Source organism: Candoia aspera, chromosome 1, assembly GCF_035149785.1.
Source record: "Candoia aspera isolate rCanAsp1 chromosome 1, rCanAsp1.hap2, whole genome shotgun sequence".
Taxonomy (NCBI): Eukaryota; Metazoa; Chordata; class Lepidosauria; order Squamata; family Boidae; genus Candoia; species Candoia aspera.
Window position 1 is genome coordinate 278,781,455 of NC_086153.1, and position 14,271 is coordinate 278,795,725.

General features: G+C 39.5%; 1 protein-coding gene across 2 annotated transcripts in view; it reads right to left on the reverse strand.

Moving 5' to 3' along the window:
• Positions 1-14,271, reverse strand: part of CAPN3 (calpain 3) — a 35,159-nt gene that overhangs the window by 1,731 nt on the left and 19,157 nt on the right. The window contains exons 13-22 of one of the 2 annotated variants that reach the window (XM_063289891.1): positions 14,021-14,229; positions 13,278-13,314; positions 12,500-12,613; positions 8,082-8,153; positions 6,341-6,398; positions 4,882-4,946; positions 3,305-3,373; positions 2,743-2,821; positions 2,457-2,573; positions 911-969 (exon numbers count right to left, since the gene is read on the reverse strand). In XM_063289891.1, coding sequence (XP_063145961.1) covers positions 911-969; positions 2,457-2,573; positions 2,743-2,821; positions 3,305-3,373; positions 4,882-4,946; positions 6,341-6,398; positions 8,082-8,153; positions 12,500-12,613; positions 13,278-13,314; positions 14,021-14,229 — 879 coding nt within the window. Of the gene's footprint in view, positions 1-910; positions 970-2,456; positions 2,574-2,742; positions 2,822-3,304; positions 3,374-4,881; positions 4,947-6,340; positions 6,399-8,081; positions 8,154-12,499; positions 12,614-13,277; positions 13,315-14,020; positions 14,230-14,271 lie in introns of those variants that run through there. The other variant, XM_063289890.1, reaches the window with a different exon arrangement.

The window sequence follows — 14,271 nt, forward strand, 5'->3', positions numbered from 1 at the left end:
AATACAAATATTCTAAAGACATTACTTCAGGAACACATTCAAAATGGGAAACAGCCCGAAATCTGACCCAGTCATGAAGCTTGCTATTCTCTTGAGTATGACACGAGAGCTGTTGTTTGTGCATCAAGGTTTAGTATTGTCTCTTGAAGGGATGGTACTTCCCCTAAGAGAGCAAGTCTGTGTCCTCAGGTTCTCCTGGATTCATAGTTACTGTTAGAAGGGTAACTGGAGACCAGGACCAGGACCTTTGCCTAGCTATGGCTGATGTATCACTTGGGGCCCTACTTGAGGACCTAGCAATAGTAACTCAGTCTCTCATTCCCACCCAGTTGGACTACTGCATTGTGCTTTACATGGGGCTGTCTTTAAAGGCAACTCAGAACCTGCAATGAATAAGAATGCAGTGACTTGCATGCTAACTAGGACTAGACACCACGAATGTTTTTCATCTGTGTTATGAGCCGTGTATTGGCTGCCAATAGGTTTCTGGGTGCAATTTAAGTGCTGGTTTTAACCTATAAAGTCCTACATGGCTTGGCACCCATGAACCAGCAGGCCTAGCTCTTTCAACCATAATTGATCCATTGAATGTGAGCAACTTGAGAAAAACTGTAAGCAGTTCCCCACTACCTGTAGTTTAGAGGGGCTGAGGCTGGGACAAAATGCTTCTCTGTTATGGTCTCTTTATTATGAAACAGTTGTGTTGGCCTTTGGAAAGAAAGTTAAGATGGGTCTCTTCAGAAAGTTTGTTTTTCTAAGATAGGGCTGTAGAATTGTTTGTTTTCCAGTTGTAAGACAATTTAAATATGTTATTTTTTTTAATTATTGTATTATGGATGTTCTTTGGAAACTGCAGAGTGGCTTGATTGTCAGAGTTTAAAAAAACCCTAGTAAATACATCAATAGTTACCTCTAAGACGTTCAGTTTAATAATGCCATCTCCATCTTTATCAAAGGCATGGAATGCACCTAACACAAGAGAAACATAAGGAAGGTCACTCTATATGAAGTCAAGAAATTGGAACAGTTAAGTGCAACACTTTGGAACCACTATTTATTCCCAGTGTTTTTAACTTTGTGATTTAGATATTAATAGGAAATCCTAGCCACTTTATACCATTCAGTCAGAAATACATAAACTTATGTGATAGAATTACATAACCATCAACCATGGGCAGTAAGCAATTCTAAGCTTGAGAATTGAGAGAGAAACCAGTTTAGACAAGTAGATTTCTCATGTGGATAAAATGGACTCAGTTTAAGTAGGCCATAAGGGGTTAGAATGTTTCAGTTTGACCACAACCTTCCCAGAATCAGCCTTCCATGAAACGAACAATAACTGGCTAATGAAGTACCGTCTGTTTCTGCAAATATTAGCAGATAATACTCATGCTGCAAGAGCTAAGGTAGCTAAAGAGACTTATTTGCTTTAAGACAAGAATATTTACACTTCTGCCAAAATAGATGCATTGCTCACTCCTAGGCACCCTTTCCTATGCTACTTATGACAAGGAAGCACTATCTGCAAGGCCTAAAGTACAAGCAAAGAAAGGTTTGAGAAGAGTGGCTGAGGCCCAGCTGGAAGACTCTGGGTCCTGGTGCCAGATGCTATTCACAAAACAGCTTCACTGTGTGGTATATGAAATAATACAATTTGTAAAAATAATAATAATACCAATTATTATTGATATTATAAGGCAAAATCATATAGATCTTGGTTGGGGGAGATTTTAAGGTATAAATACTAATATTAGTTAATAGCAAAGTTTAAGCTAGTGAGTAACACAATGATAAATAATTAAACTAACATGCAGACAGAAAGAGACAGTTAACACAGGTAAAGGTTTAAATGTGTAAAAGCTTTGGGCTAATGAGGTGAAAACTGGCAGGCTTACAAGTAAGAACTCTTTCAAAAGAAACAAAGGGAAGCAATTGGTCTCTAACTAATTAGCCTAACACTGACCAACAGAGGAGACATACCAACAAAGGCTCCTCCAGGGTGTGCTAAGCAAGAAGATAGAGTAAATGTAACCATATGAGATATTGTCCTATGAGGATTTCAATGTGTGAAAACCTTGGAATGTTTCAAAGGCTTCAAAATAGGCTTTTACAAGCATAAGCAAAATAAGATAGAGGGGTCCAGGGAATGAGGCGGTCGGAAGATTGTGCATCTGAGTGCCCAGCCAATGGGTAAACAGGCCAGAAAGGAGAGGGGGGAGGCTGGACAGGGAAAGGTATAAGAAAGTGTGTATTTGTAATTTTGTGTGTGGCATCTTTCCTTTTGATCGGACTCTGCGTAGCCTGGTCAAGGTGCCCACCGCGCTTTGCAAACCGCTTCAAATAAAGTAAGTTCCTTTTCAGAAATCTCTGGTCCAGTTTTTGTGATTTTCATATCTAACAACTGGGATCTTGGAATGGAACTGGGAGATAGAGATATTTTAAAGAAATATACTCACGGAACATTCCCTCTAGTCGCACAAAGCAACAGATAAAACTGTCGAATTCAATATTCATGTTCCTGTCAGCATAGCGCATTGTAATGATATCATATAACTGGTTATTCAGTTGAAACCCTGAGGAGAGAAAGCCATTAGAAGGCCCTGGTGGGAAGAGGTCTTCTTTTCTTCTTGATCACTCTTCCGTGAAAAGCTATTTGTTATCTACACAAAGACCCAGATAGATAAAACAAGAGAAGACCCTGCCCCAAATTCTGTCCAAGAAAGCAACAAGCACTATACAAACCTGCATCTTTAACTGCATTACGCATCTCATAGCTGTTAATGGTTCCTGAATGGTCAGTGTCATATTGCTTGAAAATTTTCTGGAAAAGCAAACAATGAAATTATCCCAAAGAGTTTGATGTTTGCAGGAAATTTTCCAGCATAAAAAGTACACTGTATTTATTTATTTATTTAATTTATTTATTTATCAAACTTTATCACCACCCATCTCTCCCACCTGGGGGGACTCTGGGCTTCTTTACAATAAAACAGGGTTAAACAGGTTCCCCCACCCAACACCCTTTCCCTTTCTGTCTAGCCTTATTAGTTGTATATTTATGATATTTGTAACCCCTCTAATCTTTCCAGCTATGGGAGCTAGACAACAAAGCTGTCATACATAATACATTTATCTTGGGACTTGGAAGGGAAGTGCCGTATAATTTCTTTTATCTCCTTTAAAATAATATGTGAGCAGAGCTCCAGACCCTGCTGAAGGTGGTGACCTATTGGTGAATGACCAGCTCTTCTGTTTTTGCACCCCTGTTCTGTTGCCTGTACATTAATTCACAAGACAAGAATACCTGCCAGCTTTTAATCTTAGTCCAAAGGTGGTGAAATTCATCAAGATTTATTTTCCCTGAACCGTCTGTCTGTGATATCAGTTCAGTTCAAACTTTCCAGAGATTTTCAAATTGAGACTTTTTAAAAAATATCCAGAAATGGAACATCTGAGATAAAACTTCTTAATTGCTTAGATAGTGGGATATTAGAGAAGAGACTTTTTAGACCAGCAATACACCAAATTTGGGGGGCTGAGAGCCATAATGAAATGGCATGCAGGAAGCTATGCTCTAACAACTGGGCAAGGCTAGAACAAAGCAATTAAAATCTACATTAAGTAAAAATCAAATTAAGTGAATTAACAGTATTATGATTAGTTCCCACGTATGTCATGATCCCACGCTTCCATTGCATTACAATTTAACCATTTGTTAACAATTTCATGGCTCGCTCATGGTTTTGTGGGGCCAAATTCATCCAAGGGCCTCTAGTTGTATAACCTTGCTTTAGATCATCCTTTATCCATGAAATAGAAGCTGTGCTCTACCTTACAGATTGATTGTGTAAGAATGCAACAAAATAATTTAGTACTCTAAAACAGTTATGAAGTGATTTAAAAAATGTAGTTATCAGAAATAAAACTCATTGTACTACTTGGCCCTGTACTAAGATGGCACTACGTATTTCAAGACTAAAGAGTCTCAAATCTAATTTTATCTCACTGATATTGTATTGTCTTGATCCTACCACAACGTATATAATTTCTTTTTGTGCAATAAACATAAATATATTTCCTATTAGTTTCAGGAAGCATTTTATCTTCTAGAGAGCACCTGTGTTCCAGAGGTATCACCCTGTTACACAAATAATATTAAAGTGTTCTGATATTCTCTCATTGTTTGTGATGGGCAAATTCAGCACTGTGAATTGTTCTATAAGATATTCTAAACAGTTGTGTTTGTTTGGAGTCTATTAATTTTCCATCTTGCAAAGAAAGCTCATCTTGCTGTTTTCTGCAGATTCACTATTTTGTGAATCTTCAAATTTAACTACTTTTATTCTTTGTTATCGCACACCACACTTCTATAATAACTTAACTTACCACAGTCAAACCACAGCTAATACTAATGCTGAGTACTTCAATTAAAAACCTCCAACCCCAATGTTTATGATATAAAATTTAAAATTATCAGATGGTGCTCACAAACATACAGCTTCACGCAGTTTCCGTCATCTCACCAGAAGTCCACCAACTACTTTTATTTATTTGTAAGCTATATACTTATCTCTCCTAAATAGGCTTCAACATTCTTAACTGCTAATGCTAGTACTTCTCTAACAAATAAATGCTTAATCTGGAATGTGTTAAACTGCACATGTAGTTATTTTATGACTGAGTATGCCATCCTGCTAAACCGTGTTTTCCCACATTGCAATGTTATAACGACAGTTGGGGTCCACTGTTGTGGTTTTGCAAAGAACTAATGCTAAACTTTAGAATGGGGAAGAGATCTTAAGAAGAGTGGGATAACAGCTTCTTAGAGCAAAGAATTATTGTTATTTTGTCTTGTAATTTTATATTCATTGAAAAGGATACATCCATTAAGGCAATCATGCTGCGGCAGGATTCTAGGGCAAAACCTTCTGTCTTCAAGTCTTTATCTAAAATACAGTGAGATATAATCTTAAATATTGCATTGACCATTCAAAACGTAAACCGGTTATGAAATTCTGAAACAGCATTAAGAGACTTTATCAGTCTTCTAAACCCCACCATCAGTATTGCTTAATATGGAGTGGTTGCTGCTTCACATCTTTTCATCTCCAAAATAAGGTAGAAGAAAAGTTGTTAGCATGGGCATTTAAATCCCTTGCAATGAACAGATAAAGCAGCAATTTTTCATCTGAGTTACATGTTGGCTAGATTTGTATCTTGTCCTAATACATTGTTTTAACTGTGGTTTATTAAATGAGTCACACTGGCTAGTTCATAAATCTTGCTAAACTGCAGTTTAAAAACCACACAACATACTTAAACCAAAACTAAGCAAACTACATTATGGCTTAGTTGGATCCCATCATTGTATTAAGCCAGGAAATAGTGCTTATTGTTTTGTTATTTGCTTTGCCCAGTTGGCATCACAATAGTAATTTATCATAGCATGTCATGAGTGCCGTTGAGCTGAAGACATCAGCACAACGGCACACATGACAATAACGAGGAAGCAGAGGAAGGGGCTCAAGATAAGCATAGCACGCACAACAACAGCCACAGACTCTAGCCGGAGGAAGCAGCCATCAGCTCACAAAGGAGAAAGAAGAAAAGACAAAGGCTAAGCGGATCGCGAGGCACACCCAAGCTGTTAGCACAAGCGCAACGGAGATCGCCCAGCTGACAGCAATCACCGGCTGAATGAGGAAACCGATGATGGGCGATCCCGGGGCACCAGCTGGGGCCTCGCAACCCTTCACCTACCGGCAAGACAGCATGCAGGACAAAGGGGGGATGACGTAACCCAGGGTGAGGGGGCGCTGACCGGCGCGGGGTATTTAAACCCCGCACCGGCGCGCTCCTCTCACTTTCAGCTTTTTTCGCAACTGACACTACGTATGAAATAAACCAGAACCTGCTCTCCTAGGAATCAGCGTCTGTGTTTTACTCTGCGGTAGGCAGTGCATGACATAGCAAGATGCATATGTGGAATCCTGTTAATGTGAACTGTTTCTTGAATGGCAACAAAAGAATGTATGTATGCTTATGAATACCCATCTTTGGAAATAACCAGTCTTGAACCTGCCAGTAGGATATGCTTGTATGACAGCAATACAATGGATTTGCAGATGGTTTCTTAATGAATGTGGCTACTTTTGTGTCTCACACCCTGAACAATCATTTTGGTAATGTGAAAAATCCAGATGTAGCCTTTTGGGTTTTATCACCATAATACCCTCACAACTAATCATAGGTGTAAGATGAGGCTTATACAAAAATCCAGTCTCTGCATCTTTATATTCTCAGAGGTTGTAGAGACAGAAAAGAGAGAAGTAGTACTTACGTTTTTTCAGAACATTGTTGAGGACGTTCCTTAGTTCATCAGCACTGATCTCCATGTCCTGTAAGTGATAAAAAAGTAGTAGTAGAAATAGCCATGGAAATGAGGTGAAATTGCAAGAATGAGCACGTTACGCTTAGATGGGTCAGGCTGTCTGGGCCAAGATGTTTTTTTAGGTGTTTTAAGACAGATATTATACATGACAGGGAGTGTATTTGGGGTGAGCAATTTTTTTTTGGTGGTCTCTGGTGGATACCTTCTAAACTTGGCAGTTAGTTTAGACCCAGGCAACAAGCTCTAAGAAGTTTTCTTTTATTATCATCCTTGACTGAAGATTGATATGTTCCTTCTCTCTGGGATAGATCTCTTCCGCCAAGTGCCCAGCTTTGGGAGGGAGGCCTATGGAATGGTGAGGAAGGAAGGGGACACCCACTTAGCCAGCCAGATCAGCCATATGAACCCAGGTGATCAACAGGGTGACAGATCTCACAGCCAGAGTGCCCTCTTATCTTATTACTGTTTCAGCTCTCTCTCTGAGAATATCCATTCAGGAACGGATAGCTGCCTTCCTTGCATCTTCTGCAATGCAAAGAGAAGCAAAGAATTCTTCCTAGCAATCCATATCATTTCCTTTCCATGTCATTCAGCTATCCAAGCATCTCCTTGACTTGTTTTCCTTCTAACATTGTGAAGTATTATTTGTTACTGGCTTTACTGTTGTTAGCAATATGCTCTTCAACATCATGAATGGAATGTTGAAAATAAATTATTGAAAGGGGCTCTGGACTTGGTTGCTCTGTCAGCAGGAAAATTCTCCAAAACCAGAACAGAACTAGAGTGAAGCCCACAAAAGAAAAATGGAGTTGGGAAATGGGCTGGATCCTGTCAGAGTAAAAGATTCCAGAAAAAGAGTCCCCCATAACAGAGTGGCTGCTGGGCAGCACATTGGAATGCTGGTGACCTTTCCCTCTTCCTTCCCACACATGCGACCTAGAGCAGGGATGTTTTTAAAGGATTGGAAAGAATTCCAGTAACCATGTTCTGTAAGGTTTTCCTAATTTGTTTTTTTCCCCCTTGGTCCTTGGAGTTTTGAACAGATTACGTTTGACTTTAAGTTCTTGGCTTCATCCACCCCCAACTGAAGCCATTTTCATTCTTACCTACAATTCTTTCTCAACTGGATATTCATAAGCATCTGGGAGAATTCTCCCAGAATTATTTTTGAAAGCTGCTCTGCCATCTTTTAAAAAAAAAAAAAAAATACTGGTCAGCAATTCCAAGACTGCAAGCTCACCAGGAATGCCTGGTGGCAACAAGAGTAACTCAGGTTAGAGTTCGATTTTGATCATCAACAGCTCAATGCACAATCCCTAATCTTGCCTCACTTGCAGGAGCCTGGAGCCTTTTACTACAATGACCTAGCAATATATTTTCCTTCAGCCCTAAAAGAGTTTCCATTACACAGATAAATTTTCTCTGAATCTTACTTGTTTTTTCTACATACTGGAAACTTTTGCCCATCCCTCTCATCCAAGCGAACAAAAGACAACTTGTCCTGTTCCATGTGCAGGTATGGACATGGGCAGGGCCCTCTCACTTAGGCCTATTTTTACTTATAGATTACAGAACTGAAAACCCTTTGACATATTTTGTGCTTAGCTTTACTTGGCTAAAGGCATTGCATAAGGTGTTTACTTGGATGCTGCCAATGCTGGTCTGCTTTAAGAAACAGCTACGTACTTACATCCCCAGCGATTTGTCGAAAAATATTTCTGAACTGCTTATCTTCTTCACTGTCTGTATCCCTTTCTGCCGGCTGCAAAGACATGCAATGAAAAAGATGAAGTGAAAGGAAACACTAATCTGTGAGCTTTTAGAAAGTAGAAGCGCTGTTTTGATCTTTATGGGACACTTCATTGCAATTCAGTGTTGAAATTATTTCAGTCTAGATCCCTTTCAAGGGAGAGATCTTCCATCTCATTTCTGGGTTGCTTCTTCTGGAGCTAAATTACTAATTATTCTAAATTATTCGCAGATGCTTCTTTTTGTACAAAATACAGGAACAATACAGATAGTCCTCGTTTAGTGACCGCAATGGGACTGGCAACTCAATTGTTAAGGGAAGTGGTTGCTAAGTGAAAAATTATGTGACTGCGACTGTCCTTAGATTTTACTTTAACTTTCCTTTCCTTTACAGCATCAGAAGTGAAGCCATTAGCGGACAGCTAGGACCACAGAATTGGAGCAGAGTTTAACACAGCAGAGAAGCTATGCCCAGAAAAAGAAAATTATCTCAAATAGCTTCAATAAGCATGTCAGAAAAAAACAGGTTATTGATCTTACACACTCAGCCCTCTCAAGCATAACACATTTAGAGTAGGTTCAAAAGTAAGTAAACAAATATCTTACTCATTTTATTCTTGGTCCAGTTACATTTATCTTCAGTGGAAAAATGATGCTCTTTGTTTCTTCTGTTCTTTCCCTGTACTTAGTGATCTCTTAGCCCTATAGCTGCTAAGAGCTGCATGGAAGAAAGGGCTAGGCACATGGCTTTAGGCCCAAGAAGAAGACAGAAGCAAAATATGCTTCTTCTCCAATGGTGAAGGAGGAAGAGAGAGATAGGAAGTGGGAGTGACAACAAACAGCTTCCTCAGTAGCACAGAGAGTTGCATCCTGGGACAATTGCATCCTGGGACAAACTCAATTTACATGCTAATGCACATGTTAATGAGGCATGCTGGATTTGCCAGGACATCCAACAAGAAGGATATGACCCCAAACAGCTAGGTGAGCCCAATGGTGGGCAAACTTTTTGGAACTTAATTCACAAGGAAGCTGGGTAAAAGGGCAAATCTTATAGCTCTTTTCCCCCACTCCCCTGCCCTTTGGAATGCTCGCCCCGGCAGTGGGATACTGAGCAAGAAGAGAATTAATGTTTGTATTTACATTCACTGGTGAGGAAGGGATTACGAGAGAGTAAGCAGGTCCACAGTGGGCAATACACATTGAAAGGAATGCGCTAGCACCAGTTTCCTAGTGAATTGGGGGCAGTGAACCTTGAGCGGCTTAAGAGGCAAACAAAAGCCTTCAGTGGGAAACTGATTAGGGTCTTGTCAATTTCAAGCAACAGAGACAAGCCATCCCAAGGTTCTGATCAACTGATTAAGGTCACTTGTTAACTTGCGCTTAGCACTTTTTAGGGAAGTGCTGCGGAGAAATGCAGCTCAGGAACAGACAGCTTGTTAAAACAATGTCTCTGCTCTGCGAGGGGGCAAAAAACGGGGGCAAAAACGGTCAGGCACAGGACACCGCAATACTGTACTGACCGTAATGACACGTGACTGAGAGAGAGACTCTGAGAAGGTTGTAAATGCAGGCATTGGTCGCAAAATTACTTTTTTGTCACCATCATAGTGAATGTTTGCTGTCCAAGGAGGTTGCTAAACAAGGACTGCCTGTATGGCACTTTCTAAGCTTACCATCCAGTGCACTCTGACTTAGTATTAAGGACTTGGTGGAACTGAAGCAAACACACAAACATGGAACTGAGACCACTCTCATCTGTGAAAATCCACATTTTCTTTTCCACATGGTAATTGATATTTACCTTAATGGGAACGGTCCCTCAAATAATAACAATATATTGTGTTCTGCAGAACACTTGCTACTAAGTTATAATCCAGCACTTAATCTAATAAATCAACAGGATCTGTTTCCTGAAGTGGAAAATACTCAACATTTTACAGTATATAACACAATGCCTCATAGAAACCAGAATTGTTGTAAAGATGGATTGACACTGCTCTTCTCATAATTTCAAGAAAAAAAAGAAAAAGCATGCAGAGCTGCATCAGCATCTGTAGGGGGGTCAAACACGTCAGGATGGCAGCCACAACTGTGTAATCAAAGCCTAACCTTTTGTATATGCATGCAAAGTCAACATACATAGAAAAGGGGTAGGGCTTTGATTACACAGCTGTGGCTACTGCTTGACTTTTTTTTTTACCACCCTGCTGCAAACACCACTGCCTGGCTAGTTAGTAGCTCCCTGACAATTCACATATAATGACTTTAAAAATCTCAGAGTTGTAAAGCAGTGCAAAAGCCAAACAGGCAAGGATAACTTGAAACAAGAAATGAATAAATTATCCTCTTCTTATAGAAAAAAACAAACATTTTCAAGACTCTATATGTTAAATCACTCCATGCACTTGATAAACAGTTTAAATGCATGAGATGTAGAGCCTATCAATCAAAGCACAATTCAACATAATTTCATTTATCTAATAATAATGGTTTTATCATTGCCCTTGGTATGTATTGTACTTTTTATTTCAATTTTAATTCTGGGTTGTAAATTATTTTTATAATTTTTTAAAAAAAATATGAAGGTTAAAAAAATTCCTGGTAGAAAAGGCATAGTTTCTACTTCCAGTTCCTTGGTTATTTATTTTTATGAAACACATAATAATAATATCGATTTTGAGAGCCATTAATAATTAAATACACTTTAAACTTCCTGTTGTCTTTATATGTTTATATACTCATATATAAATTTGAGAGAACTGATACTTAGATAATGTCTAATTTTGAGGACAAATAGAAAAGTTTTAAATATTCACATTCAATAATCATATTCTGCCCCCAAAAGACATTTGTATACATAAATATACTTTATAAGGAAATAACTTAAGACAAGCTATGCCAGCAAATCAGGAGAACACAGTGGCCAACAGAATGGAAGAAGTCAGTCTACATACCAATACCAAAGAAAGGAGACTTAACATAGTCTGCAAACTATACAATATCCTTAATTTCACACACTAGCAAAACAATGCTTAGGATCATCTAATGCAGATTAGGGCCCTACACGGAAAGGAAGATGCCAGATGTTCAAGCTGGTTTTAAAAAAGGTCAGTGAACACAAAACATCATTGCTGATGCAGGCTAGATAACCAAGAAAGCCAAAGTATACAAAAAATAAGCCAATATGTGCTTCATTGATTATAGAAGGGCTTTTAGTTTTGTTGATTGTGCCAAGCTGTGAAATGTGCTAAGAAATATGGGAATCCCAGAATATTGTATTGCCTTCAGTGTGAAACCTATATACAGGTCAGGAAGCCACGGTACAGACAGAACATGGAGAAATGGACTGGCTCTAGGTTGGCAAAGGAGTGAGACAAGGCTGTGTACTCTCCCCTTACTTATTCAACCTATATATGGAATATATACTGAGGGAAACTGGCCTGGAAGAAGATGAGTGTGGTTTTAAAACCGGAGGAAGAAGCTTTAATAATCTGTGCTTTCCTGATGACACTATCCTGATAGCTGAAAATACCACTGATCTGCAAGCTCTAGTAATAAAAGTCAAGGAGCACAGTAAAAAAATGGGAGTAAAATTAAATATAAAGAAAGGCAAAATACTGACAACAGGTACAGCAACCAGCCTTAGTAATGACAATGAAAATATTGGTGGTTGATAGCTTCTACCTTTTAGGATCAAATGTCAATAGTAGAGGAAGCAGCAGTCAAGAAATATGCCACAGATGGACTTCTGGGGAAGAAAACAGTGAACTGAAGATGGCTCTGCAAAAAGCATGGTGGAAAATTGCCGGCGAGTAGACTGGCTCTTCGTAATTCCTCTCTGAACAAGGAGAGGACTTAAAATCACCCACAAGTGCTCCAGACAGTGGCTCCTCATGAGAAGATTGCAAGACAGCAGTCTCTAGTGGGTTTAAAGCTCTGGGAGACAAGAGAATAGCCATCTTGCTCAAACCATGGTTGATGTCCTAACTGCCAGGAAACACGCTGAGACAAGGAACTGGTCTCTAATGTTTTATTGCTTGTACATAACAGGAATCCTAACAAACTGAAGAAGCATGGGAAAAACCCAGCCATATAAACCCCAAAGGTTAAGGCGTTCCTGATCTGTGTCTCTTTGAATGGCTACCTAATTCCTCAGTGCTACGCATGCGCTTAACAGTCTGGATGGGAGCCCCCTGCTCGCCATCCTTACTCATGACAGTTGGTGCCTTTAAAAGGACACAGGGTTAGTTCATCCGGGCATGCTTCCTGTCTGGTCTACCTCGCAAGGCTGACACCACTTCAACATGCTGGTTGGTTAGAGCGCATGCAATTTCCTCATGCTGATAGATATAAAACCTCAGTGTTTTTCTTTCGCTTATCTGGACTTGTTTTTTCCTTGTCCTTTCTAAGCTTCTCGCCATCTTTCAGATCTTTGTTCTTGTTTGCTCTGTCTGAGACAAAGACGATTGGCTACCAGGAGGAGTAGAAGCAGAGAAGCAGGAGTTAATCAGTTTGTGATAGAGGATGGCATATTCACAAAAGATATCGCTCTCTCTCTTGCACTCACACACCCACTGTCATGTACTCAACCAGTAAATAAACAGTGTCATGTGCTGAGAGTGAAGAGAGATCAAGAGTCAGGTTTTCATCACTCTAAATTCTATGCAATGCACAGGGGTGTCTGGGGGAGGGGTCAAAAAAGTCCAGATCGTGGTTGAGATCACACAATCAAAGACTTGTTTATGTGCATCCCAGCTGCCATACTGAGTTTTTTTTAATCCCTCCCATGGATGTCCCTGGCCATGCATTTAGTTAATGTTTGATGAAAATGAACTATAAATGCTGCACTGTCAGTTTTAAAGCAGTTAGAACATTTATATGATTCTTTATTACAACTATTCCTGAGCACAAATGGCAGCAACAGTTAACTGCTGCAGCCTGGCCTGTATCTTGGGAGCTTGCAGTATATATAAATGAACCAAATAAACAAATAAATATTATTCCAAACTGTAGCTGTGAAAGCTATGAACTTGTAATAAAGGCTGAGAGAACAACAAACATACCACTTTTCTGGAGCCTCTTAAAGAAAAGAACAAACAATTCAAAGATAAGAGACCATACAGAATGTACTCACAGAGATATTTCCTGCTTCAATCTTGCTTTCAACTTCCCTGTAAGAAAGTTGAAGAAATGGAAAAAAGAAATAAATATTAAAGTGTCCTGTTCTCTACTTGGCTTGGAAAACACAAAATTAAGCAGACTCTATTTGTATCTTTAGAGACTGTCACCACAACATGTGTAGCCCAGTGGCTTCATGTAAATGTTAAACAGGAGCTGAGACCATCAAACTCTGAGGGACCCACAAATAAGGGGCTTTGGGCTTAGTTTCTCCTCACCTGTCAACACAGTCTAGAGCTGGCCACAGAGAGAGGAGGAGAAGCACCACAACTCTGTGCCTCCCATTTTGAAATCCTGTAGCCGGTGCAAAAGTATACCATGATCAATGGTCCTGTAGGCAGCTAAATCTTCAGGTAGAACCAGGATGGCCACACCACCCCATCTCGGTTCTACCAGAAACTAAATGCCCTCAAAATTTCATGTGAGAAGACAGTTCTTGCAAGATTTTTCTATGCTATGGAATTTTTAACGTTTTAAGATATTGGAATGTTTGAAAATTTATTTTCTTTTTGAAGGTCCATGATCACCATCTACTGGTGTCATGGAAATAAGTGTGCCCAAGGGTGCTGTCTTGCTGACTCCTGCATTCTAGCTTAATCTTGGACAGGACTGGCATAAAAGGTACTGAAATATGGAGCAATATGTATGTGGGTAGGTGGGTGGGTGTGTTGGAATCCAGAATAGGGATCTTTTACTTACTCTGAAAGACTTATCTTTTCTGAGAAAACTCTTAGGATAAATTCTCCTTCTTGGTGGGGTTCATAGGTGGATGGGATGATGACATACTCATTTGGAGGTAGACGGAATCGTTCTGCGACTTCTCGCATGTTTATGTAAGACTTGCACTTTACTTTGGAGGCATTGTAAAGGAAAAAATCCTTCTGTAAGTGTTTCTTGTCACCCTGCATCTGTAAACATGAACAGAGTAAAATATACATATGCCCTGCACA